The 27,662-nt window shown below is 39.8% G+C and overlaps 2 protein-coding genes across 5 annotated transcripts in view; one reads left to right on the plus strand and one right to left on the minus strand.

Moving 5' to 3' along the window:
- Nucleotides 1-319: 319 nt before the first annotated feature.
- On the minus strand, nt 320-1,067 carry LOC116801708. The gene is made up of 2 exons (XM_032722835.1): nt 965-1,067; nt 320-825 (listed from the first exon to the last, which is right to left on the minus strand). Exons 1-2 carry the CDS (start codon nt 1,065-1,067, stop codon nt 605-607), a joined length of 324 nt encoding a protein of 107 aa, XP_032578726.1. The 3' UTR covers nt 320-604.
- Nucleotides 785-27,662, plus strand: part of LOC6606613 — a 37,026-nt gene continuing 10,148 nt past the window's right edge. The window contains exons 1-2 of one of the 4 annotated variants that reach the window (XM_032722422.1): nt 785-861; nt 5,468-6,178. In XM_032722422.1, the coding sequence (XP_032578313.1) occupies nt 6,130-6,178 (49 nt within the window). In that variant the 5' untranslated portion in view covers nt 785-861; nt 5,468-6,129. Of the gene's footprint in view, nt 905-3,165; nt 3,257-5,467; nt 6,179-27,662 lie in introns of those variants that run through there. The other 3 variants (XM_002031378.2, XM_032722421.1, XM_032722423.1) reach the window with 3 other exon arrangements.

Below are 27,662 nucleotides of genomic sequence, written 5' to 3' on the forward strand. Positions count from 1 at the left end.
ACATTTGGCTGGGACTAACAGTAATGTTATCAGAGCTAAGCATTATTTGCCTCGACAACAGTCTATGTGCAATAACATTTTTAGAAAAGGTTACAGTTACTGAGTGCTAACATTTTGGAGACTTTTTAGCAGGAACCTCACAGATATGAGAACCAACAGTATGTTAAGCTGGTAAACACTGTTAAATGTGATATAAATGTTAGGAAAGAACTGTTCACATTTATATCAGCAAAAACTAGAAATTAGTTTTAAAATATATTGATAAGTTTGAAAATATTCTATAATTCTTTTATAACATTTTTTTTAATACCTACGAAAGTGGGTTATTTGAGCACTTAACTGCCTTGTAACCTGTCTCGCCTAAATGACCCAGAAACTAGAAAAGTGTCGAAGAGAATGTCAGCTACAAAGCCACAAAAGAGCGAAGAGCTGGCCACGAACGTGGCTTGAACTCTTGATTCTGTCACGAAGTGCTTAACTTCGTCCTTGATATCGTCAGCATCAGCAGCATCAGAATGCTGCCCTGCGACAATATGTTGGGCTTACTACATGGCCGCTTGACTGACTTGGCCCACAGATTCTTCTTCGGCGAAAGAAGACATGCTCATGACATCAGCGATGGTGTGCTCTCCTGCATCTTCTTCACGCTCTTCCCTCGTACTTCGTCCTTCTGCCGCAGCGCTGCTCCTGCTCTGCCACTGCCGGAATCTGCATCGGAATGCTGAGCCGCAGGTTCGCAGAATCGGTGCTTTAGTCTCGAAAAGCCTTCTGTGCGTGCAGGGGTTTTCAACGCGCAAAGCACACGCGGCGTAATATGCAACACGGCTGAATAGGTTGTTCCCAAAAAGACGAAAAATTACGGTTAGTTAAATGAAAACCAAAAAAAAACCGAAGGAATATATATGTGAGTGCCCAGTCCACGAGAGTGTTTCGGACTTTTCCCATTTTATCGTTTGCCGGCTACCTGTTTTCCGTATGCAATGAACCGTGTGCGCCACGTTGTTGTTGTGTTCACTGAGAAAATTAGTTGTTGATTTCACTGGGCCTACTATTTTCATTTGAATCATATTTGTGGTGTTTGTATCAATATAACTAAAATAATTGTACAAAGTTTGGGTCAGGAATATAGATAGATAGATAGATAGATATACTAAAAAATATGAATTAATAATTTTGGATCATTAAAATTTTGTATTAGAAAAACAAAAAAATTCCATATAAAATTAAGATATAAGTAAGTGCTTGCTGAAAATAATTTTTTTTTTTGTTCTTGGGATTTATGCAATTACTATTCGCTATTAAAATATTTTTTAAAATATTGTTTCCTGTGCTATTGTATTAGAAATAGGAAAGGGAATCGATTCCCATGCGAAATTCTTAACAAGTGAGAAAGAAAGAGGGATTTAACCCTTGCCACTCGAGTTTGGCCGTATCGAATGCTTCTGACATTTTTGGCTGACCCCCAACATTGAGTTTTATTTTTTATTTCGGCAACCGTGTTCACTTGTCTTCTTAAGTGTCGGCAAATTAATTAACATGACAATGACGGAGGTGAATTGCGTGTTTTCAAAATGCTCCAATCAGCTCTCAACAAAACATTACCGCATTTTTAATGTGCCAGCCTTTCCTTTACCAAACTGTCGATGCCTAACGAGTCTCTCAAATTTTTCAAGGCACTTACAAGTTTTTAATTAGACCCTTTGACAAATTACCGTTCAAAACACGGCACAATAGTCGGTAATTAAATGTTTATTGTCGGTATTTTTTGAGGACGAAGGACGTGATTGAAGCTACTAGCTTGGCAGTGTACAATTGTCGGTTTTCATACAAGAGGACAAGTAAACCACTCAATAGTGACTTAATCAGTAGCTCAAAGACGAGTTTAAATAAAATAATGGAATCGGTCAATATATAATTTTGAAGAAATTTATGAATTATTTTGGAGGATTAATTAATTAGGTAATTCATTTTGTAAAACTATGAGCATTTAATTACTAATTGATTAATTAACAAACCAAGTAAACCTTTCATCATTTGTTGAATAAATACCCATTTTTTATCAAGTCAAGTTATCATCAACATGACTTTATGTCATTTTTTTACATTTAGAAGTTAATTAAAGTTATATAAAAATTTATTTAATAACTTTTTTTCATCGCGATTCTTTAAATTCCTCCTAATCATTGAACCGTATTCACCAGTGCATTCACATTTTTTTCAAGCTTTAGCGCCGAGGTTGCTTCACAACAAAGCACAATTTTCTATATTGTATATGGAATATCGAAATCAATATCGCATTAAATTTTCATTTTATGGTTCGTTCCGCTTTGCACCGCCGCAAGACTCGCTTTAAACTTGCGTCCTGGCAACGTGTTGAAGTTCCTTGTCATGCCTTGCCCACTTCCACCGCCCCCTAACCATTCAGAATTCAGAGTTCTCCCCATTCTCCTGGCGCTTTCATATTTGTCTAGTATTTGGGGTGAGGACTTTCAACTGCTGCTTTAGCCGTTACTGCTGCTGATTCTCCTGGTTCAAGTATAGCCACTTAAACCCTTTTGACAATGTCAGCCATCAGGCTCAGATGATGATGATGGCGATGACGATGACAAAGTGGATGATGATGATGTGGCTCAATTCAAAACAGCCGTCGCACAAGTTCGCCAAAAAGGAAAAAATTTACAAGCAGTTTCCATGCATGGCAAGAACATTAAAAAAAAAAAGAAAAAACGACAGGTCCAAATGTATCCTCAAAAATGAAAAGACACAAGCAAATGGATGATATGTGTATGGTTTCCACTCACTTAGCTTCACTTGAGCCACGTTGCCTTGGCTTTGAACAGATTTCCAAGCATTCGGCTAATTTATTTTGCCAGCCTAAAACTCATTACCTCATACATTTTTAAAGCAAACAATGTCCGCGTTTTCCATTGAAATGCACACAAACAATTCCTCAAAATTCAAGTGGGAAATGCTTAGGACGTCGATGTGAAGCGGCAGGGGCAGAGTGTTTTGCAATAATAATTTATAAATGAACGAATAAAGGGCGCACAGCAGCGGCAGCCAAAGGCAAATAAAAATAAATAAATAAAAATGGCAATGCGGCATAAAATGTGCCGAGAAGCCGAGTTGAGCCTCCGTTCCATGCCGTTTTATTTTACTCCGTTGGTTTGAGCTGAGCAGGCCGGAAATGTAACTGCGACGCGTTTATTTTATTGCGTATACGCGGCGCAGCAAAGTAGGCAACAATTTTTGCGGAGTGGGTTTTCGCATGCTTTCTATTTGCTCATGTGTGCGTTCGAGTATTACTGGTGTGTGAGCGTGTTGTGGTTGTGTGTTTGTGTGTGTGTGTGTGCGAGTGTGAGTGTTATATGGGCGCCACAGCAGCGGCTTAACTTATTTTCCACAAAATTAAACCATCAAAAATTTGCCAACAACAATGTTGGGGTAATTTATTTGACTCATGTGCTGCTGTTAGCTCGCCTGTTGTTTGGGCATAGGAAGCCACAGCAACAGCAGAATGGAAAAAAGAACACACTTATGACCACTGTGAAAAAATCTATGGCTAAGCTATAGACTTCCTTGAATTATTCTAGTGCTTGTTATCACGGTATTTTTTTGCTTTATTACTAAAATTAGGAGTCCTAAATAACTAATTGAATTATTGCCCAGTCTTTTTTAAGAGTGTACTGCTTACATTCTCACTGGGTCCCGTCCAAGCCCTTGGCGTTAGTTGTGGCTATGGTTATGTTGGTGACGCTGCCGCAGCCGCAATGGCTAACACGTACACACACAAACGGACATCAGTGCACACATGCAAGAGACTTTGACCAACTCATTCACTTCGTCTTCTTCTAGCGCCCTTTTGTTGAAATTAAATAAACAGAAGAGGCTTCGTAACCCTTGCCACGCCCTTCTGTCTCCCCTGCGATGATGAATTGATGATAATGCCGCCGGGGTTTTAGGCAAAATAATGCACAAAATTCGTCGCTGTTTTTTGTAAGGATCATACAATTTTTGGCTCTACGAACTTGGCTTTGAAAAGAGTTAAGCGTTCATTTATTTACATACATTTTTGTTTTATTTTTCGGAGACCGTGTTGCCCAGCGGGCTCAGTTTATTAAATCTCGAGTGGTGCGCCTTGTTCTCCGACTCCCATGCAAGCTTTGCTCACCCCTGGAAAACTCTCAGTACACTAAAAAATATTGTACCATTTTTCCAATTAAAAATACGAAATATTTTATTTAAAGATATACAAATCATAACGTATTTTTTTTTTTATTTAAATAATATATTTATTACAAATATTTGGTAAATATCACTTGAATGTTTTACATAAAATGTTAAGCTAATCTTTCAATGTACTAGACCCGGCCAAAGTTGGCTTTGTTGCCATTGCCGTTGGGCTAAGCACAGCCAATTTCATGCAAAGTTGGATGCGCCCTTATCCCATCCTCCAATGACCTGTTCCACGTCCTTGATGAATGACTTTTGACGCCAGGCAACGTTTGGCGGCCAATTTGATTTGGGCCGCAACGGGAAACAGTAGAGCCCGATCCAAGGGCCCCTCGGCAGTGCCTGCAGCTCACAACTGTCGATTTGTCAGACATTTGGCGTGGGACTCGAAGGCGGCCAAAATGACAGGGGGAATAGCGAATGAGCACAAGTAGCCTGCAGTGTATTACAGATTGGCTTTTGAATTGTTGGCATTCTTGTGTGCTGAAGCCAAAGCGATGGGACAAGATGGATGTGATGGCTAACTGACTTAAAACTGGGCGATAATACACCATCTGGGCACGTCTAAGGTCCAGAAAAAATCTTTGAGCTTATGTGTTCAATTATTTTAAAGAATAGATTTGAGTATGAATAGTTCCTCCACGATTTTAAGCATTTTCTAAAACCCGTTTAAGCATATAAAAGCATAGATTCAAACAGAATAAAGCAGCATTCTGGTTCACGCATCCTCATCCATTGGCTCAGTTTTGTGGGCACCTCGCATGGCACAAAGACAATCCGCATGACGTATACGCCACATGGGTCGCGGGTGTCACAGCAACTGAGAACTGGTAAATGTAAGCTGGTAGGTGGGATCTGGTGTGGCAGCTGGGCTGGCAGATTTCGCCTCTACCATCAACCTGCTCTGCATGTCTCGTCTCTCCTGTAAGCCAATGCTAAAACAGGCCAAAGCCAACGTCTGAAAGTTGTGCAATGAGACAGACGCCAAATTCCGAAAACGCAACAGTATACAGGGTAAAAATTGGGACCAGATTTTAGCATAAAATAATCTAAAAATAAATTCATTTCAAAATATGTCTTCCCAAGCGCCATAGTTTATAGGGGACTTGTATTATTGGACGTGTAATTAAAGTTATAACGTTTAACGTTACTAAGATATATGACTTCTACTTTAAGAAACACTATACTATATATAGAACTTATTGTTTAACTAAAAGCCATTCTTTTTTTCTAGTGTAACCATAAAGCCATATAGCAACAACGAGAACAGTCACAGCAGCAACGTGGAGCCCACGAACGATAAATCTTTAACGTGGATTTCATGCATGTAAGCCAGCCAAGGACTCTCTGTCATGATATGATGCATGAGCCGAAAGCGGGCTTAATATGTAAACTCCTTAAGAGCGCTGAGTTTTCAGTAACAAAACTGCAGCAGCGTTAATTTGCCTAATAAAATGCAACCAGCTACGAGGAGCAACTAGCAACTAGCGCCGCCATAAATATCATCAGCCACTGAGAGTAGTGGAGCAATGAAACGCGTTTTCAGCCACTGAGAGTCGTGGAGCAATGAAACGCGTTTTCCGCGGGAAAACAAAGGAAAAACCAAGGGGGAAAATCAACAGGGAGAGCGCAGCGGGTGGTGCGCCGCATTTAGAGGCAGTCAAACTGGCAGCCATCGGGCACAGTCCTTCCTGAGACTTCGCTCCTTACTCTCTGGCTCCTGCCACCCGACTTCCTGCCGCCGCCTCCTTGAGCCGAGCACTTCCGCTTCTTATCGCGGCAATGTAAACGCGTTTCCGTTTAGGACTCAATCCCAGGCTCATTTCGCAGCATCGGGAAGGGCATTAAACTAGCAGCTCGGCGCTGGATTACAAGTAAATTGGAAAGGATTTGAAGATGAGCCTACTGCGCCTGCTTGGTGCCCTGCTGCTGGCCACATTCAATGGTGAGTGCACTCGGAGAAAGTATTCATTTTGCGAAAAATCTTAAATATTACAAGTCTAAAAGATAAAATCATACCTAAAAAATATAATAGTAAGAGAACAAAGTAATTAATATTACGCCTTTTACGACTTTTGCTCTTTAACATTTTGTGTATCTTTAAGTCGAAGTATATTCATTTTTTCTGTGTGTTGAATAAAGAGCTGTTCGGAATTTATGAACATGATTAACGGTAAGCCCGCCCCCACCCCAAAAGTGTCATAAACGCTTGGATTTCGCCCGATCTGCGCGATTTATTTGCGCTCACAATTTATTTGCACAACTATTTACGAGCATTGGCATTGGCAATCATAATAACAGCACAGCACGAGAGCTGTGGCAGCAACGATTCAATATATGTTGCAATTTGCATCGACAACTACAATAAATTTATCTTAAATGAACAAACATTTTTCTTGCAGCTTTGCCGCCTGACTGGCAAATAAAATGCGATATGCCAAAGGCTTATCGTTGCCACAAAAGGCTGTGCCGGCAAAAACAACAATAAGTAATAACCAAAGCTGCACACAAATTACACCATGGCAAAGCCCTCGACAGCACTCCCAATGCATTTCAATTTGTTAAAACACTCACTCACATGCCCACTATACGAGGCCAGAAGTGCATAAAGATCCCATGAAAACAGTTTGAAAATAACAATAAAAAAAGGCAAATTTTCATCATATAAATTGCGGAATTTCGTCAAGCATATTTGTCAAAATAATAAACACATGTGTGTTCATAGAGGATTTCCTTTTTCTACTGTGCATTTTTTTATTGAGAGGGAATATGAAGGCCCAGATATTCTCCAATCAAAATATTCATTTGGAAAATTCAGATCAAATTGCAAGATAATCTATGAGTTCGACAAGACTAAGAGTTTTCTCTTAGCTCGTTCTCTTATTGAAATAGACAACTAATTGACAATTATTTTTGGTCTGTGATGACAAGCCCCTCAAGTCAGGAGAAACCAAATAAAAATAATTTGCTACCTACTGTACTTTAATTAATATGCATATCTTTTATATTTCTTAAAAATTTAAGTGTTATGAGCGACAAATTTCAAGTCTAGAAACCATTCAATACAAACTGCATAAAAGTAACTAAGATAAAGAACAAATATATAAAAGCAGTCCATAAGATCGACCGAATTTAAATTTATTTAATCATTTTTGATATTTATTCTTTTTGCAACGCACGAATGGCTTAATGACTTAAAATAACTCAGATGTGAAGAGATTTTCTGGCGATTATAAAGCCGAACGCAGCGGCAACTGAATCAATACGAATTATTTGCATGGCGAATAAAGTATTTTGATTTCACTTGGCGCGCAAACAGGCACCATAAAAATGTGTCAAATGCAAATTATGCATATAAATAAGAGCAAATATATGAATCAACAAATAAATATGTCGCATCAAGAGATATGTATGTGCGCTGGGCACCCGCATCTTTGTGTAAAAGTCAATTTGCTGTCGCCGCCCGAAAGTCGCGAGTGCCATAAACATGGCGAAATGTGCGTGAGACCGCAACGCCGCAACGCAGCAAACGCCATATGCGAATAAATAAAAATCGAGCGCAAGAGCGGAAAATGCAAAATAATTGCATATTTATGTGCGCCCGGCCACTGAGCCAAAGGAGCTGGCGTCTGAAAAGGACGAAAGTCCTGCGAGCTGCGAACGGCGAGCTGCAGCCATAAATCCCAAGCGGCTTGCCCGCTTTTAATACCACGAATCCCAGCCCGAAATGCGCAAATGTCTGACTGCTCGTAATATTCGCCATACGCCGTCAAAATGCTCGGCCGGGGGCGTAAATTTATTTCAATTAAATAAATATGCATTTGCCGCTCTTTTTGCGCAAGAAACCAGACTTCAAGGGCGGATTTATCAATACGTTATGCAAATCTGGCAGCCAGTGAGCTTAAATTATATGCAATCTTAAAAAAATAATAATAATAATAATTTATTTTATCTATCAGTCTGTAAACTCAGCATTATCTGTGTATTGATTTATTATATTGATTTCTTGAAGATGCTATGTGAATTATAACTATCAAAAGTTTTCCACAATTGTCACAATTAATTTGCTGCAAATAGAAGATTTATATGAATGCACAGAATTATATATCAACTTAAAGACCCAGCACAGAATCTTAAATCGGTTGAAAGGATTGCCGTAATTAGACGAAAATTACCGAGGGTTGATTGCGCAATAATCCACCCCTTTTTCACTCCTCCCAACGATGGCAGCACAAAGCCAATGAAATTAACTAAAAATCAGTCAAGAGCATGAATGGCAGCGTTTTATCTGGTCGCTTGTCTTTCGGCCATTATCTTTGCGTTTTGTGCGGCGGAAGAGGAAGCGCATTTGATGATAATAATAATAATAATAACAGCGCCAACACTTGGCCATTGTTTTAGTGGTAGCCAAGCGAAAAAGCAGCAACAACAAGATGACACTTTAATAGCACAAATGCGGAACTAAACAAAAACCAAAATCAACGAAAAATGAGGGTGGAAAGCGACTCCCGCCAGCTGTCATAATGAAACTGTCAAGGACAATAGGGGGCCAGCGGAAATACAAAGTGTACGTGTGCCCCTCTGGAAAAGTACCACCACGCGCCCCTGAATTTTCCCGACACCCCCTCTTTCGCATCCGCCACTTTCCGGTTTCTGCGATAAAAGCGACAAACGAAAATTCTGTCTGACGGGTAGAGGCCATTTATAAGAGCATCAGTTACAATAACACTGCAGGGCGGCCGGGCGTTAGGCGGCTTGGTCCAAGGGGGCGTGGCCCTCACAATAGCCGGGGCCATTGTCATAAATTAAAAATGAGGAAGTGTATGAAAATAAACAAAAAGCCAAACGGTCCAGCCAGCTAGCCGCAGCGGAAATACAAAAAGCGTTGATAAATAAATTTCTAACAAAACAAACAGCTACCAGAGAAAAGGCATCCCGAGACTCAAAGTCAACCCGAAGAGCCCAAGAAAAGATGGGGCGGAAAACGTGTTGGCCAGGTCAAGACTGTAGATAATGCAATTGCGCACATTAAAGTATTAAAGAAAAGTTAAGTCCCGCAGTAACTAAAGTGGTATAAGTAAGTGGTATAATAAAAATAGTTCAGAACTCGCTTGACTTTCTGAAAAGGAAAAGTGCTTCATTCGGACAAATAGTGTTTTACTATAGTGTTTAATAAGGCAGGCACACAGTTAAAATACCAGTATGATAAGAAAACAGCACTGTCGTATTCTCCCAAATAAATTATTTTGACCAACTGCTTTAAGTTGTATTTTAGGGCAATGCCCACATTCAACGCGAGCCACAAATTTCACAGGACGCGTTCTATGTGTCGTAGCACTCGCACTTTGTGCCCCCGTTTCCCGGGCAATTCCTTTCGTGCCACTGCAACAGCATCAGCTACATTGGCCAAGAGACTCTGGGCGCAGTGGCGAGCGGCAATGTCCAAAGCCGCAGCGGCTTTGATGGAATTTGTGAAAATACTGCACAGGAACGACTAGCCACAAAAAATAAGCAAGTAACTTACATATAAGTTCGACTTGGAAATGCTCTTAGTGGAGTCATATTAATCATTATATGAAAAAAATTTGATAAGATGGCCATAATAAAATTATTCAAAATATAACTACTTACCCCTACAATTTAAGTAATTATTGAATAATTATTAATTATTAATTAATATTATTAGGTCACACATACTTTACGAAGTTTTAAGCTAACCTAAACGTATGTAAATGTAATACAAGGAAGTTCTGATAAGCTGGTTCACAGCAATAAAAACATCTATAGGGTTCGTTTCTGCACATCCCCCGACCATTTCGACGACAGTTTCCGTTCTGCTTCTGAAAACCAGGACCATAGTTGACCATATCCCAAACGCTTTATTCTGTATTATGTACGATATTTTGTTTCTATTTTATGCGGCTTATTTGGCTCGCATGCCACGTCCAGTTTTTAGGTTTACATACCCGGGTGCAGATCCTCGTGGGGCTTTATTTTGGCTTTCGGCATTTGTTTAAATTAAAGATTATGCACAAGTGAAAAAGTAGCAGTGCGAGCACCACCATGAAGGGGGAAGATATTTGAAATTTAAATATGCCAACCAAGCACGACCTTGGGCCACGTGGCGTATGATGGATTTGGGACCGCATGACGTCAATGGGAGAGAAATCTGTTGTGCGCCCTTTTCGCTCGGTATCGTGTAAACAAGCAAATGGCTTTAAATTGCTGGCAAGTAGCAACTGCACAATGGGCATAATGACTGTAATCGTAATTAGCCATTTAGCACTTCATCTTTCCTGCGAGCAGCCTTTGCATATATTTATAATTCATATTCATATTGTTAATTCTATGGGACCCTTACCCCATTCCCCCTACCTCAAACCCTTTCATCCGTCGCCGAGGGTAGCTGCCATAAAAGCATCATAAACATTTTACAGCAGTTGCAGTTGCTGCAGGAAACTGCCCAGCAAGCGGAAACTGTGCCGCTCCTCAGTGCCACCCTCATAATTGCAGCCAGCCATTTCACATTTTGGCCTAGTCACGGAAAAAGGGGGGCGTGGCACCGGGAATTAGGATGGCTTTATCGGAGGCAGGCCAACTATGTTCTCGTATGTGTGGGCAAAGGATTTTTAAGCTTTTAAGCAGACTTCGTTTTTCGCCTAAGCCGGCTGAAATGTCAAATATCTAAAGTATAAATATTCCATGAAACAGCCATCACTTGGATACACAAAAAAGTATTCTATAAACATTCACGTATACATTTCTAGAATTTAAAATTCTGCATAGCAGGTTTTTTATAAGCAAATCATGCCCTAAAGCCTGTGAATTTTAAAATACTGCAAATATAAATATAATCATTGCAAAATGTATTGTGGTAATACATATTTGTATTTATAAAACTATAAAGAATTGCAGCGTGACTGCATATCAAGAGTTTTCTGTGCAACAAAGTCTATAGTATTCTAATCAACTTTTCTTATGCCCGCCAAGCACCTTTTATGGTTGTTTTGGCCAACTTGTGATTGGCCCAATTCCCCCGCAAACAAACTTCTATAACTGCCCTCGCGGCTCACATTGTTCAACTGCTTGTTAGCCTCAGGTGTAAATTACAAATCTGAGCGGCGCATAATGAATGAGGCGGCGAACGGCCAGTGGAGCGGCAAAAGAGGCGACTAAATGAAATGAAATCGCAGTGAAAACGCTTTCATTAAACATGCCAGAATGGGAGGTGCAAAAGTTTTCCCCTCGCCCACGACGGCGGGGCAGACAAAGAAGGCTGAAAGGGCGTGGCCGACGGGGAGGGAAAAGCGCGACAAACTGCGGCCAAGTTGATTAGAAAGCCGAGCAGAAAGTCTCGCCTGGGACTGGCAGGCAGCCTAATGAAAAACTTGGAAATTTACGGTCAACGAGTTGTCAAAGCGGCACCACTAAAGCTGGGCCCAAGTAGGGAAATGTGGGAAAATAGGGCAATAGGGGGAAAGAGGGGCGCTCGAAGCCTGCCCATAGTTTCAGAAACGCCAAGTCAAACAATTAAGACCAGCCATGTTCCAATGGAATGGGCGATAGGCGGTTTAAATAAATAATTGCCATCGAAATTAAGCAATGGGCTGGGCTGCGGAACATGGGGAATCTGCTGATGGCCACCAGGCACAAAACTGAACACTGAAGAAAAATTCATGGAATTGGAACAAAAAATCCAAAAATTCAAAAACTTAATCATTTAATATATTGTAGGAACGAAGCATATACTTTATTGGTTCTAAAACTTTGACAATATTTTATTCATCCTAACTTCTAGTATATTTATTTACTCTTCAGTTTGATCCTGAGTTCGTTGAATATGAATTTGAACTAAAATCGTTTTATAATTTCCTTTTGTACTGTTACTTTATAAATGCAATAAGAAGGAAAAATAGGATTTCTCCCGCGGGTCCTTAAGCATTTTCCTATTCACTTCGCGACAGTTTTCTTTATTTAATAACGTCTTTTATTGCCAGTGTGAGTGCTGTAATCTCGCGGGCACCGGGCAGTTGAGCAGCGGAGCCAAAGTGCGACGACATCGTGGAAAGGACAGTGGAACAGGACAGGACGGGACAGCACGGGACAGGGCGACACGGTAATGCGCGGACACGGAAGCTCGGAGACTGGGACTCGGACGATAGCAGGAGTAATGACAGGAAGTTCCGATAAAGGAGACAAAGAAAACGCATGCATTAACACAGATAACAGGTCATGGGAAAAAACCGACTCCGCCGGGGTCATTACCAGGGTGGGCGGAGGAGCCTGGGGGTCAGCTCCGCATAAAGTTCATTAGCGCTGATCAAGAGGCTACAGTTACCCAGTCGAAAATTCCGGAAGACGGGGAAATTTCAACTGGGCCGTGGACTGTGCCCCACATGGCACATAAAATGCTATGTAAATTTACCACTCATTAATAATGCTGGCTGGCCCTCCCTCCAGGAAATGGTTTTGTGGCCGATTTGGGCGAATAGCAACTATTAAATTGCAATCAAATATTGCCCAAATTATAATAGTAGCCACAAAAAACCTTTTAGTCCCCAAAACCCCAAAAGCGAATGACAAAAGTTAATGCTCATGTGGCATATGCAAAAATAGGCATAGATAAGCACAGTATTTTTAGGGAGGAGAGCCGTGGCTTTAACTGAATTACCCCTAGGTTACAACAATCAGCAAGTAGATAAAGTCATAAACGCAACATACAAATCCAATGGTAGTTATCTTTAAATGGCTTATTTTTCTTAAATATGATAAAAAAAATGTTATGAAAATATTTCCAAAAGTGTATGTTGAAATATTTGATTTTTCTACAGTCATAAAAATCAAAGGATTTTATTGCCTACTGGTCAATCAATAACAGTACCCTTTTTCATTTAAATTTTGCACGCAGCCACATGGGGTCAAAGGCTAATTGCCAGACCCTCACCGTAGTTTTCGTGACATCCCCATTGGTCACGTGCTCCTCGCTAGTTGGCACACACATAGCGAAATGGGAGGTGGGAATCGGAATGTGTGCCTGGCATTTTGGCGACCCAATCTTGATGCTATCATCAATTGTCAAATAACCAACTGTGTGAGATTTGCGCACCAGCTGTGGCCAGAAGCGTTGAAGCATTCATGGCACTGCAAATCAACGAATACACACACATGTTACAGTGTTACGCAGATACACAGGCGAAAAATGTGTAGTATTCGAATTAAAATAGCGTGGTTTAAATTAAAAATTGCATTCATTCCATGAGTTTACCAATCATAGAAGAAATTTCGCATGAAATTGCGTGATGCATTCTACTTTAAATTTACATCCGAACAGAGAATATTGAAGTTTTTCCCTTTATGTACTTACGCATATGGGAGCTTCCCCTCCGAACAACTCACTTTGTGGGTTATTTGTTTTGGTCATACGCTCATTTCGCTTCTGCTGGGAAAATCGAATGTAGAACCCCAAAAGAACTCAGGACAACAAAAAGGGAAAAGGCAAAAAGGTTCGACTAAACGATTCAGGGATTCAAGCACAGAAATCAAGAGCAGCAGCAGAGTAAACAAACGAAAGGGGAACCACAAATGTACAACGGACAACAAGCTACCAAAACCGAATCATGGCCAAAGAATTCAGCATCCCCGCCCGAACATCCCAACTACTGGTCCTCTTTGTGCTGCCAAAAAAAGGGGGCCCAGCCCAAAAACTCAACCCAATCTCAAACGACGAGCAACGAGCTGAGCAATCGTAAATCTTCTTATGTGCAGCAGCATTTTAACGATAATTTGCTTTATTGAAGCCGTTTAGATTTGGCTAGCAGAGCGGTCCAGTCTGCAGCGAACCGGACCACAAGTCAAACGACAACTAGAGCGTACCCATGTGTCCAGACTGGGGCCCAATCTTTGCTCCCTCTTGTCGTTGGATACACTGGGAAAAATAGTTCTCAGGACAGGGAAATGGCCAACAAAGATAGTCCATCACCGCACAGAAGGTGATCATGTTATACATTTACTTAAAATCTAAGTAAATTTTATAATTTCATTATAAATCATAGGCACTTTTCTGTCGGTGCAGTCTTTGGCATCGCTTCCCCTTTGAATGTTTGAAACGTTTCCGTTTAAATGGTTTTTATAGCAAATTTATGTAGAGGAAAACACTTTTAAGGTTGACCAAAAGGACATACGCAGGAATCCATAAAAATAGCTGGCCAAACACATGCGACCCAGAGCCAAATCGAATCGAATCGGCGCTCCCCCCGGATCCCCCGGATTTTCAGAGGTGTGAACAAAGATTTGCCACTTTTGCCGCTCGTTTGACCGGGTTCTTGGTAGTAACTGGTAGCTGGTAACTGGTAAGTGGCGACTGGTAGCCTGGTCTGGTCTCCGGTTTCTGGACCAATATGTGCCATGAATAATGGCCGGGCAAATTGCTCAGCAGCTTTCCAGCTAACTGGATTGCAGCAAATTGCCCAGTTAGCTGCTGCAGTCAGACATCCTGTTAATGTTTTGTCGAGATCACCGCCCACGAAGCTGTAAAAATGTTACCACATCATTGGAAGTAATTACTGTGTCATTTGTCAATTGACTCGGATTGGTAGATGGCCGGCGTTGATTTGTTGGCCCGACAGCTTAAGTTATTACGTTTTAACCGTATTAAGTGTGTGTTAAATGTCAGAGGTTAACTGCAAGCTTTTCGATTGATTTCAAAGGAATACACAACGTGACGAAAGGCAAAAAAATAATCTCATGAACTGCACTGACAGCATAGCCTGTGATGAAAACATTTTAGGGCCACCTCAAAGTGCAATAACTCAATTCGTCAGTATTTCAACCCATTTAATTAAAATATTTTATTAATTTGTATCACCATACCAAAGGCCATAAACTCTCTTTATACCATGCATGTACACAAACACAGTAATTGTGAAAAATAGCAACGATGCACAAGCAACATAAATTCAGAGCAACAACAAGGAAACAGAAACAGTGTTACATAAGCGAGGATATATGTATGGTTTACTCCGTTGTCAGAGCTTCTTTTTGGCCCGAGCATTATTTAAATTAATAAATATATTTCAGTTTTACATTAAGCCCAAAAAGGACAGCTTACTTAACTTGAGATTCCGAAAACAGTTGCAACTCCACCGCTGGCAAAAGGAATGCCAAATTATGATTGAGTGGAATTTGCAGTGGGGATGCTTAAGTAAATTTATTATTTCACGTTTAAAGTAAAGTAAAGTGCTGCTGTCTTTTTCAGATGCTATTGGGTTGGCTTTTTTCCTCAATTGTGTTGTTTATACTTATTTTCCAACAACTGACTTTTCATTTTCTTTAAATCACTGCTGCTTAGAATGAACTTCATTTCTTTGTAGAAGGCCATTGTGTTTAAATAAGTTTAAGCTTGAGAACTTTAAGTATTAGGCCCCTCACAAGAACTCCAGAAACTGCCCTTGACTCCCGCCGTCACTTTCCCATGTTGCCAACGGGGATGCATTTGCAGTAGATCCCCTTCTTCTGTTTCTGTGTCTATCCTGGTCGGCATTGCTACTTCACTTGGAAAAAAATGTAAAAGAAAATTCAGGAACAATTAATATATTCTTTAATATTTTTCTTTAATTTACTTTTATGGTAACAGCCTGCCGGAAAATGATACATGTGTAAACAATTTTCTTTAATATTCGTCCCCAATACATCTTCATTAAATATAATGGTTATAATTCAATTGACATATGAATCTTTTATAATTTTTCTAAAATTTCCCATCAAACATTTTCTCCCAGTCTACTTGCTTACTGCTTTGCGCTGAGGGGCGTGCCTGGCATGTGACATTCGCCGGCATAAATGTCAACAACTATTTGTTATTGTTGTTGGCCTGCTGGCGTTGTTTGCGTGTGCCTGTGTTGTTGTCGTTGCATGGCTGTTGCTCCTAACTTGTTGTTGTTCTTGCCGCTGCATTTGTTGTTATTGTTGCTGTGGCAAGTGTGACGGCGGCTTTGGCTGTCAACAATGGCTGATGCCAACAATGTGACCGTCATGCCGTGGGCACTTCGTAGCGCCAAGACTTTGCCTCCGAGAGCCACTCAAACTTTGCAAAATTCCACCCCACAGCGCAGTGTGCTGAGGACACACAAACACACGCACTCACATTGCGTATACGCCGCGTGGTAATTGTAATTATTCTCGCTATTCAGCCAGATTTGTTAAGCCATTAGGCAACAGGTCGACCAGCATCCATATTAATGCCATCGCCCAGCTGAGCACAACGTGCTTGGTTCTCGAATGGGGAATTCCGGAATAATTAAATTCATTTATGCGAGATCCCAAGCGTAGCACCAACTTCGGCCATAAAAACACGAAAATAGCCATAATAATGATAATGATATCAATAACAATGGGAATTACGGGGCAATAGTTGAGCGGGCGCTTCATAAAAACCAGATGTTAATATTTTTCCATTTTCACATCGATGTACAAATAAACACCGCAAAACACAGTACAACAAAAAAATAAAAAAATAAAGTGGGGGAAAGAAAAGCAAAGGAAACAATGGTAAAATGCTTTCATATCAGAAAATTATTAAAGACCATATGAAAAACTGAATCCTCCGCTTAACGAGGCATTCATTTATTGCAAATTGATGCATAAACAATTAGTATATTGGACTATTTCAATTTGAGCCTTAGGATTTGGTGAATAACCATTTTTGGCAATTCAACTGAACAACTTTAAGCGTCAATTCCAACATTTATTTACTGTATTTATATATCCATAAAATATTAAGTTTGACAGCTAATTGAATTAATATTTGGCATCGATTATATAATCGATTAATTAAGTCTAACAAACGCGAAGATTACACTTCGACTTTCCTTCTAAATACGTATGTACTTATAACACTTTAAAAGGTTACCAAAAATATATTATTTTCAATAACCAGACACAAGCTTAAAAAGACCCATCGATCGATTAAATGCAAATCGTTTTGAACCAAATAATGTTTATTTGTACTCGCCACTTGTCCTTTGTTAAGTCATTGTAACGCAGCACAGCTTAATGTTGATCCTTTCCATTTATCAATGGCAGCTCCTTGAACGACTCTCGCTGGGAAATATGATTTATGTGTCCCGCAGCGCTTGACTACTCGCCTCCCCCCCTTCGCTCCACCACCCGATTTTCCCACAATTTTCCCGCCCAAGCCGGAGGCCGTTTGAACTGTCGAAAGTTGTAAGTGTTGCCAAAGCAGCTTGCGCTGTTGCTACTAAACGAAATCGAAATCGAATGCCATCGTAATGGCCTCTGGGCAGACAACGGGCATAATTTTACACGCAGACTTTTCCGACGAACGGACTTGAGGGCCAACGGCTCGTTTGTCTGGCTCAACTTCTTCGTCTAGACTGGGAAAAAAGTAGACAAATTGCATAAATAAATATAATAAAATTGATATTAAAAATAAGTAAATATTTATACGAATTTAATAGACGTAAGAGAATAAATAAGTTATGAAAATTAGGTTAAGCTAAAACTGATAAGCTTTCAAAACCGTTTCTAGTTCTCAGCTAAATTTTAAATTATTTAAATGTGTTTCTCAAAAAATTACCACTATTTTCTTAAAGTGCAGTCCCTTATTAACAGGCAGAATGAAATTTTGAAATTATAATGCCATCCGGCCGGGCGGCAAAGTTTTTTTTGACCATCCAGCCGTCTGATGTCGTGGCGCCGACCCATAAATATAAATTTGATTTTTTATATAGCACTTTGATATGTGCGCAGCAGCAGCAACACTTTTCGCAAACTTTTCGCATCTCATCCCATTTCATCTCATCACCGGAACCGGGATCCTGTTACAGCTGTCGAAAACTAACTGAAAATGAAAAACCCACACAAGTCGTATATACGTGGGGAAATGCCAAAGGAAAAGCTTTAAATGCCGCTCAAGTTTCATTTGCATCGTTTCGATTTGCATTAGTGGCCATAAAATATGTTCAAACTTTGGCAGTAAAATCAAATGGTTTAATTTAAAAAGTCGTTAATTTTATTTACTTCAGTTTAATGGCGGCAAATAACGGAAGTTATAGTCTCCCCGCTTCGTAGGATTATCTAAACAATTAATTAAATATACTTTAATGTGGCAAGTAATTGATTTAGGGTATTGACTTGAAGTTAATTGATATGATTCGATCAGGTGATTAATCGTCATAAAAGGAAATGTAACAATTATTCACGAATAGGAAATCAAATAAATGAGATTCCTATAATTCAGTGAAACTTTTAAATATGAGATAATTTTGAATAAAAGTTGATGCAAAACGTCAAAATTAGTTAAGTATAAAATGATATTGTTATGAGGCTCAGCACTTGATGAAATTTTTGAAAATAAGCAGCTTATTTATATAAATCATATTTAAGAGTGTTTACCCAACATTTGCGCCATAATTAAATTCATTTAAACTTTCGAAGATTGCACGTGTGTTAAGATGTATATATATGGAAAAATGCCCAAGGCCGTAATGAATTGTGATTCGCCTGCGAAACTCAAGCTCTGCTTGCCAATAGCCGTGAATTTTGGTTATTTGCCAGAGCTACGACTGCCATTGACAGTGATTTGCGTTTGGCAAAAACTTTTTCGCCATTTCCATAGCTAGCCGGAAAAATGTCAGAAAAATACTCGGCCCATATGCGTGCTGAGGAAAATTCTGAGGTGTGGGCATTTAAGTGGTAGTACGGAGGGAGCAAACTTTTTCATTACGCAATTCTTGCGTATTTACCATAGTACACAGTGAGGGACTTTTTTTCAAAATCACACTCATATATTCAGCTTTGCTTATAAACTTTTCTAATTCCATTAACGTTACGCACATGCTCAAGCTCCCCATCGTCCATTCCCCACTTCGTTCGTCCTGCCCGTGCTATTGTGGCCGGTGAAGTTTCGCCCCACGTGCATTTCGCCCTGGACAAAAGGACTACACTGGAAAAATAATATAAGAGTACGAAGAATACGATCTCAATTAAATTGAAGTATATGGTTTTATTTTTTTGATTTATAGGAATATTTAACTAAACAACGCTCACATTAATATTAATGTTAATTTTCAATAATTTCTATATATTTTCTTTGAAATTTTTTTAAGTGTCGCCTAGAAACACAGAGCGCATTTTGCGTGACTTTGCAAATTCATACAATATTGTTTGGCTCGTTCCCAGCCGCTTTAAAGTGAACAAAATAAAAACAGGACAACGTCTATAATGAGCCGTAGTTGCGAACAGATTTCCTCCGCCCGCCGAAAGTCATTTTCTGCCCGGGGGATAAGTTTGGCTTTGTGGCTTTGAATCTGTGGGGAAAGTTAACCATTTTTTCCACGTCTCATTTCTCAGCGCTCAGCGATTGCCATGGTGAGGGACTGGATTTTGGGTTCCGCTATAATTTGACTTAATTTTTGTTAATAATTATTTTCGCATTTTCGGCATTGCTTGTGGTTGATGGCAGGCGGCGTTGCCCGGACGAGGGATCAGAGTTAATTAGTTTGTAATTATTATAAATTGAAGATGAATGCTTGTGGCAAGTTTAATTGGATATTTGATGTTTTTAAATTACGCAAAAATGAGCGTGAAATATTAGCGCCACATCTATCTGGCCGCATCTTCATTTTAGCCCCAAAGCCAGTCCCTGCGAGGGGTAAATTAATTTTTAATGCCTTGGCTTTGTCACTGGGCCCGATATTTATGTTCTGAGCCAAAGCAGCTGCCTTGTGACCGAGCTGCATGCTTTTTGTGTCATCGACCGCGCTTGTGTCACACGTGCCACGCCCATAACCAGTACAGTGATGCCTGGCACGTTGGGGATGAATATGTAAGAACATATATATATATATCTATTAACATATATTTTACATATATTTAATAATTGCTTATATTATATTATTCAATGATGTTGACTATTTCTTCAACCCTTTGCTGCTTTGCTGCTCCACTGTAGATTCAAGTGGCAGGGGCTGCATCGTGTTCGGTTTTGTAGAGAGGGCCCCAAACAATTAATCATAATCTCGTGTAGTTGCACAGCCAAGTGCCTGGGCCACGTTCGCAGCAGTTTTTCATAGTAGCGAACAATAAATTTTAGAGCCGCCGGCCGCGTCTTGAGCAGTCATAACTTTGAATCAAGAAAGCCACGTAGCCTGGTACACGAACTCCTACTCCTCCGCCAACTCCCAGCTGAGGGTGAAAATATGTTTAAATTTTACTTTAGTTTGCCCCAATCCTGTTATTGTATTATCATTTTCCCTATGTGCCACCGAGCCACGTACATTTGTAATAATTTAACATGAAATATGCTCCGGCGGTTGTGGGACCATGATAAAGTCGTTCGCCTTATTTATCCCCCATTGTTAATTCAATAAGTTGGCAATTGCGAGTAGCTGCATGCGTGGCCAACTATTTGTCCCCATAAATCTGTTCGAAAGTTTTCATTAAGGAAAGTAAAGACATTTCACTAACGGATTATATAGGCTATTGTCTTTTAGTTCTGAAAAAAATGGGATTAGGGCTTTTTTCAAAATGAACGAAATCTCATATAAATGCGAAGCACATTTGAACTTAAAATTCAATCATGTTAAATTCATCTTCTCTTGCACAAAAAATCCCTAGAAATAATAACGAATAATTGCTATACTCTATCAATGAATTTAACAACTTTAAGTGGCGTGTATATTTAATAAGTTTTTTCTTTCCCTAGTGCACTCGCACTACACTTTTGCTGGAGATTTTTTGTAAAAGCATTTTCAGTCCCCCTGAGCCGAGAATACGTGTGGTGACCACACTGAGCCCCAAAAGAACGCATCTGTATGCAAAAGTACACAAGTTCGGTTGAAAAACTTGAACCTTTGGTGTTTGTTTTATTGGCAATGATACACACAATTGTTTGTGTGTCCTGCCAGTGAGCGAGACAAACTCCGTTTTCCTGGTACTGCATCCATTTCCATTCCCATTTGATTTCCATCTAACACTGCTCCTGCCCCTCGTCCGTGCCATCGCCATCACCCTGTTGTTTTCTTTGGATGCCCAAATTGATTCTATTGGCTTTATTGTGATAAGGTCAAAAGTTAATGTAAATGTTGTGGCCCTGTGCATTGAGACAGTTTGCTGGGGGTTTTGGGTTTCCAAATTAAAACTTCCAACTTTACTATTCTTTTTGATGTGGCCGTAAGGGTCTTTCCCTCTGATAAACTCTGATCAAAGTAAACTGGCACCAGGGAGTCGATCTACGAGGCAGATATGCAACTTGGTAGCACATGAGCTGGTGTCTGACCAAAAACTAAACAAACGGTTCTGCATGTGGCAAGTGTGACAGTTCAGATTGATTCCGGGTGCTCTGAGCTAGATTACGACATATCAAAAGTAGCAAAATAATAACTAGTGCATCGAACTCTTATGAAAATATTTAATTTCAGTTTATTTTAAGTTTTTGTATTAAATCCCATGTCACGAGCTATTAAATAAATGTAATAAAAACTGCAAACGACTTAAGCTTTGCTAAACAGAAATTTAATTTCGATTTCGAAAACTTTTACCACCAATTGGTGTGGACACTATGCATAAATATTAAATAATATTTATCTCAACAACCTCTTGGTAATTGAAAATATTGCAACTGACAAAGGTTTCCAATTCATAAAAGTCTCCTTAATTATTTTCCAAGTTTCACACTCAATAGCCCGCACTTATTGCACTTTCTACTCTGGAAAAACCTCTGAAGCGGAGTTAAATTTAAAGAGTTAATTTCCTCTTCTCTCATCCCAGACATCCAACCACATACTATTGAAGCAGACTTTTTGGTTTGTGGATGAAGGAGTCAAACTGAGGCAGCTAACTGACAGCAATGCCGTGTCGATGTCAAAAGCATCCATTCTCCACTCAATCCGCCTGAAAACCATTGCTCCTGCATCTCTCCCCACTGAACTATAAAAAGCAATGCCAACTCCTCCTGCTGGATCTCCGGATCTCATCCTTGTCTCGCTGCCGGAGAAGTCTCAGTGGTTGGCTTTGGCAAAGTTTTGTGCGTAACATGAAAAACTTCGATAAATTCACAGTTGAAACAATTACCATGAATTTTATCAAAAATGATACGCGCTGTTCGTATCCGACCATGCAGCAACAATATTTTTTAATGCACTTTGGGGGAAAATGAAACGCAAGAAGGATGCCGAGGCAGCTGCTCGGGATAAAGATCTGTGGGGTCGAATGGTGCGGGGGGAGGTATTGCGGAAAAGCAGCAGCCCAGTGGAAGCCCAGGAAAAGCCATGAGGAAAACCGAGGGAAATGCCTGACAGATAGACCAGGAGCCAGCGTGAAGTTGCCGGGATGCTGCTGCTTCTCCGTAAAATGTAAGCGCAAAATTGCTTGAGAAAACTTTCTCAACTTTTCAGCTAATATTTGACTTTGGCAAAATAAGCAGACGATGAGGAAAAAACAACGCAGCGACATTGCATCGAATGGGAAAAATATATATTTTCTTAAACATTATGCGACGACATTTGCGCTGATGTGAAATTATCTTATGGATACAGAAATTCCCTTTGCTCCCCCCCTTCAAATTCCGCAGCATATGCAGTGGCAGGCCAATGTTTCGTTTCGACTTTTATGGCTTTGCTACAGAAAATATTGTGGGAAAAAAATCCGGAAAATATTTATGCGTTGGCAAAGTTTTTCGCCCTAAACGCTGCAATTGAAAATGAACATTAAAATTGATATTGGCCCGCAAGGCGGACAACTTTAATGGCTGTCAATTGCAGGCGAGTGCGCAAAGTTTTTACCTCTTGCTCGACCATTTTTTTTTTTTTTTTGGCTCGAATTTGTGTAAACTTAATATTTTGTTATTAGTTTTGCAAAAGTGTCCAATGGTTTTTATTCTATTGCAAAAACTCGCTGGCAGCGCGGGAAACTCAAATAGATTTTGAGTAGCTTTTCAGTTTGAGTCGACGTTAAATGAGAAAAGTTTCGTCGAGTGTTTGTTGCAGTTTTCCGTGTAAGTTGGCCGCTACTCCTTCGTGGCAGGTGAAGTGTCCTCTTCTCTGCCTTTATTTTGATTTTCCCGCTCCTTGTTTTCCACCCGTTAATGATATTTTGGCCAACAGTTTAGCTCTTGAACTTATTCAAAAAATCAATCAAAAAGACCTATTAAAATAATATGTTGCCTTTATAGAAGAATAATAATCAAGCAGTTTATATAAAAGTGGTCTTTTAAATCAATTTCAAAGTTCTTTGTTTAAGACATTGGTAAGTCTCGCTTGATACGAACAAGTTTCTCGAACAACAATAAGCTCTTAGAACAAATGTGAAGATTGAAATGTGAGCTGTTCTTAAATTTCAATAACTTTTGCAATTGGCACAATTTTCCGTGGGATCCATTTCCTCCATTTTTAGGCCACCGCATCACACTCGCAACTCTTGGCTCCGCCCAGTTTACTAATTTTAGTTTTGCAACTTTTTGTTGTCCAAAAAGAACAAACATACAGCCATATACCCACACATACACAATAAATAAACCCCAGCGTCTGTGGAGACCGTAGAAACAAGCAAAACTATGGGACGTGGGAAATCTACTGGTAGCAAAAACCAAGCCGAAAAAACAAGAGGAAAAGTCCGCAAAAATTTTTTTTAAAAATATAGAAAGAAATGGAGGAAAATTAAGAGCAAACAAAAAAGGCAAGCGTCGCACTCGCAGAGCCGAGCATATTGTATTGAGAGTTCGTTTTAATTAAAAGCAAAAGGAACGCCAAGAATGGCAGCGTCAGATTGCGGATTGAAAAGGTTACTGCAGCGCTGAATTTATAAAAATGATTAAAAAAGTTGCAAAATGCAAAAGGCAGAACAAACAATCACAAAAATTGCACAGAACGGAAATAAATTTAAGCAAAAACAGAATTTGTCAGACGGTGAAAATAGCGGCGCACAAAAGATGGAAAAAATGAACAAATATTTGAGTGAAAAAGTATAAGCGAAACAGGAGCATAAACAATGCATTGCGGAATATTTGCATTGCGTATACGCCCTGTAATAAATAAAAGTGGAAGTGGGATATTGGGAATGGGAATGCGAATGGATATCCGAATGGAACTGGGCAAGTGGCTGCTCCTGGAGCCCGACTCTGCAAACTTGGCACCGGCAAACAGTTTCCAACTGAATGGCTTTATATCCAGCGACTAGAGCTGCATTTGCCACAGCTGCCAAGGATCTCTGGCCATCCTGAGTTCCACCTTTATCCACTCACCAAATACGCTTACCTCGGGCATTTCCATCTGGCTTTCAATTTCTTTGTCTACTTAGGATCATAAGTATAATTTGATACGTATTAAGATTTAAAAGTTTATATGTTCTATTACATTTTTAATATTTTCTTGTTTTACATTTCTAAATTTTTGTTGAGGCATTTGATTTCGCAAGGGATATTACTCATTCGGAGAGTATACTTCAGCATTTTCTTCCAGTTTTTCCATGCCATCATCATCGTCATCTTCGTCTGCATTCAACTTGCAGCTCGTTTGTGCCAGTTTTGCTCGTTTACAGGCTTTTACCTGAAACTATTACCTACTTGCCGGCCGGGTTGCTCGATCCTTACCACGCCCCCATGCCCCTCGACATTTTCCGCACCCACCCCATTTTAACTTGACTAGTTTTATTTTGCTACTGCAATCAAGTGTCGAGTCGCTGCATCTTATAGTTGCGAGTATGCAGTTTTTTAGCTGCAGAGCAGCTGCAGAAAGTTGCTCATCTGATTACATATTTATTCGCAATTTATGCATAATTCTAGAACAGTTCAGTTCATTCTGCGCTGGCTTTAATCAGCGGAGAAGTGAGAGATAACCTTTCGGAATCGAAGGCATGCCAAAAAACAAGCCCTAGGCAATCCATCAAGGCGTATCATGCTCGGGAAAACCAGCCCCGAAAACTAAAACCTCACCAATTCCCGAGTGTATAAAACTGTCAGGAGCTCGCATACACTCTTCACAAAGGAGAAAAAATAACAACATAAAACACTTTACCATCTGATACTCAACGTTAAAGTCCTGCTTTAAGTCCCACCAGCGAACTATTCGGGAAGCGAAAAAAAAAGATGATGAATCTTTTGTTGTTTGCCCCACCTCCGAAAGCCACTAAAAATGTTAACTAAAGTGAAGCAAGAATATATGGCCTGATATGAACAAAAAGAAAAGTGGGAGGAAAGGGAAAGTAAATGTAACCAAGATGAAATGTGCGGAACTCCACCAGCAGCAATAACATGTTGAGCAAAAAATTATGATGGAAATGGGGAGCAGATGGAAATGGGACACGGGCAAACTGAGGCAACTTTGCCGGAGCAGAGGGCATTGACAAGCTGAAAATAGACCTGGCTGTGGCTCAGCATAAAACTAACAAGAAAATTCCGAGATATGCATTCCATTCAGGGCGTAACGAATCATGTAACTAAGCTCTCACTTTTCGTTTTCTTTAAAATTACGAAAACCAGGAGGAGCATCTGTCGGATGCCAAATTGAGGAAAGGAAATGCTTTTAAGCAAATGCTAATTAAACAGGAACCTTTTTGCGGAGCTGAGAATGTTGAAACTCGAGATATTTCAGCATTTGAAATGGTCATTTAATCCGTTTTAATGGTGATATGAAAATGTTCGATATGTTTGATTTGTATTGTAGGGAAAAACAATCATAAATCATAGTTGGGTATAGGCACAGCTTAGCATATTTAAGTAACATGATTTTAAAGTGTTCTTAAATAACACTTACCGAATTAATGTATCATCGAAAAAAAGTGCCACATGTCAATGTCAACTGCGATGACAAAGATAAATTCTTTTAGCCAGCATATCTTTCAGTTCAATTTGAAAATAGCCCTGCGCCTGCTTTAAATTTCCAATTCTGTTTTGTAAATTTAATGCGCTGTTGAAGATGAAAAAAAAAAATAAATGGCGCCAAATTCCGTCGGCAATCAAGTAAATTCAAAGCAAATTGTCCGCACAATGGCCCAAATGTCCGCAACGGGGCGGCCATCATGAATGTCCTCGAGGATACGGCAAGCCAACAGTCTAATGCTCATTATTTTGCGCTTGAGAAATTTCTGTCTCGTCACTAATTCATCATTGTTTCGGCACATTAAATCCTTGAACGTCAACGCATTCATTATCTCATCGCATGTGAGCTGAGGGTCCTGAGCCAAATACTCTGCTTTTTGGCCAACTCATCGCCGGGCTCACATGGTCAGCTGTCTGTGCGTCCTTCCGTCGGTCTGTCTGTCTGTCTGCCGGTCTATCTGTCTGTCATCGGGGTTTCGTCGCCAGGGCATGCTTGAGTGATATTAACTGACCGACAATCAGTCAAGGGCAACTGGAACATCAGCGGACAAAGCAAAGTTGGCCAAAAGAGGCTTATGCGAGATTTCTGCGCGTCCCCCGCCAGCGGAGATAAAGTGGAGCATTCAAGCAGTGGGCAAGTTGACCATGAATAGTCCTAGTCATTTTTGAAGATACTATGTGTTTAACCCTCTGTTCACCTGTGTGCCATATAAGTCATTTAATATAGGAGTATTTCATACAAGCTTGCTATAATATTTTTTCTTAGAAAAAGATAGCTTCTTTTATGGGTTGGTAAATTTTAAATATCTTTGTAATATTTTGTGATTAGGAAACTATTGCTATCATCAGAAAAACTTGGCAAGTAGAGGGTTAATATCCCCTTTCAAGGATGCCTGTGCGGCTTGCATGTTAATTGCTTTCCAAGCTAATCGAATTTTTCGCCTGTCATTATGAGTAATGTGTCTAGGATGCGCACATAAAGCAATTTGTCGAGAAGATTGCGCCGAGTGGCAAATTGCTCTAAGCGCTCGGCAATTTAAACTATTCGGGCTTAACGACATACGGACATAAACAATAAAATCGTTTAAATGTAATCCACCGCTGAATCAGCAAAAAAAAAAGGTATAAAAAAAGGGATGTGCGAACCCGACGTAATCATACATGTCATCTGGCCTTAATTTCATATGCAAACAAAACATGATTACAAATGGCAAACGAGCATACCAAAAAAACATTCAACAGAATGGCAAAAAAAAAATGGTAAAGAAAAAATATTTAACACGATGGCAAAAACTGATAAACAAAGGTATGCAAATATTCAAAATAAGCAAATGTCAAATGCCCTTGCGGATAAATGCAAATTATAAACGGATTTCTACAGTCGTTTACCAAGTGGAACAATGTCTAATTATATTTAAGAATTTTCTCTGCCAAACTGGGCGTATTTGCATTAAAGCCTTGAAACCAATGTGGTTGATCGGTGCTAGGACTTTAGAATTAATAAACAAATTACTCACTTTGCCAATGCTTTAGTGTCGTAGTTGTTAGCAATGCAAACTGTGTCACGCAGCTTAGTCAACTTTGGTCCTTTGGGACA

Source organism: Drosophila sechellia, chromosome 3R (assembly GCF_004382195.2).
Source record: "Drosophila sechellia strain sech25 chromosome 3R, ASM438219v1, whole genome shotgun sequence".
In the NCBI taxonomy this organism is placed as follows: Eukaryota; Metazoa; Arthropoda; class Insecta; order Diptera; family Drosophilidae; genus Drosophila; species Drosophila sechellia.

What these genes read in the sequence shown, in the direction of transcription:
- LOC116801708 (XM_032722835.1), bottom strand. Translation starts at nt 1,067, where the DNA reads ATGATTCAAATGAAAATAGTAGGCCCAGTGAAATCAACAACTAATTTT. An exon ending in TCATTGCATACGGAAAACAG is followed by an intron (nt 826 to 964) that starts GTAGCCGGCAAA and finishes CAACCTATTCAG; the next exon opens with CCGTGTTGCATATTACGCCG.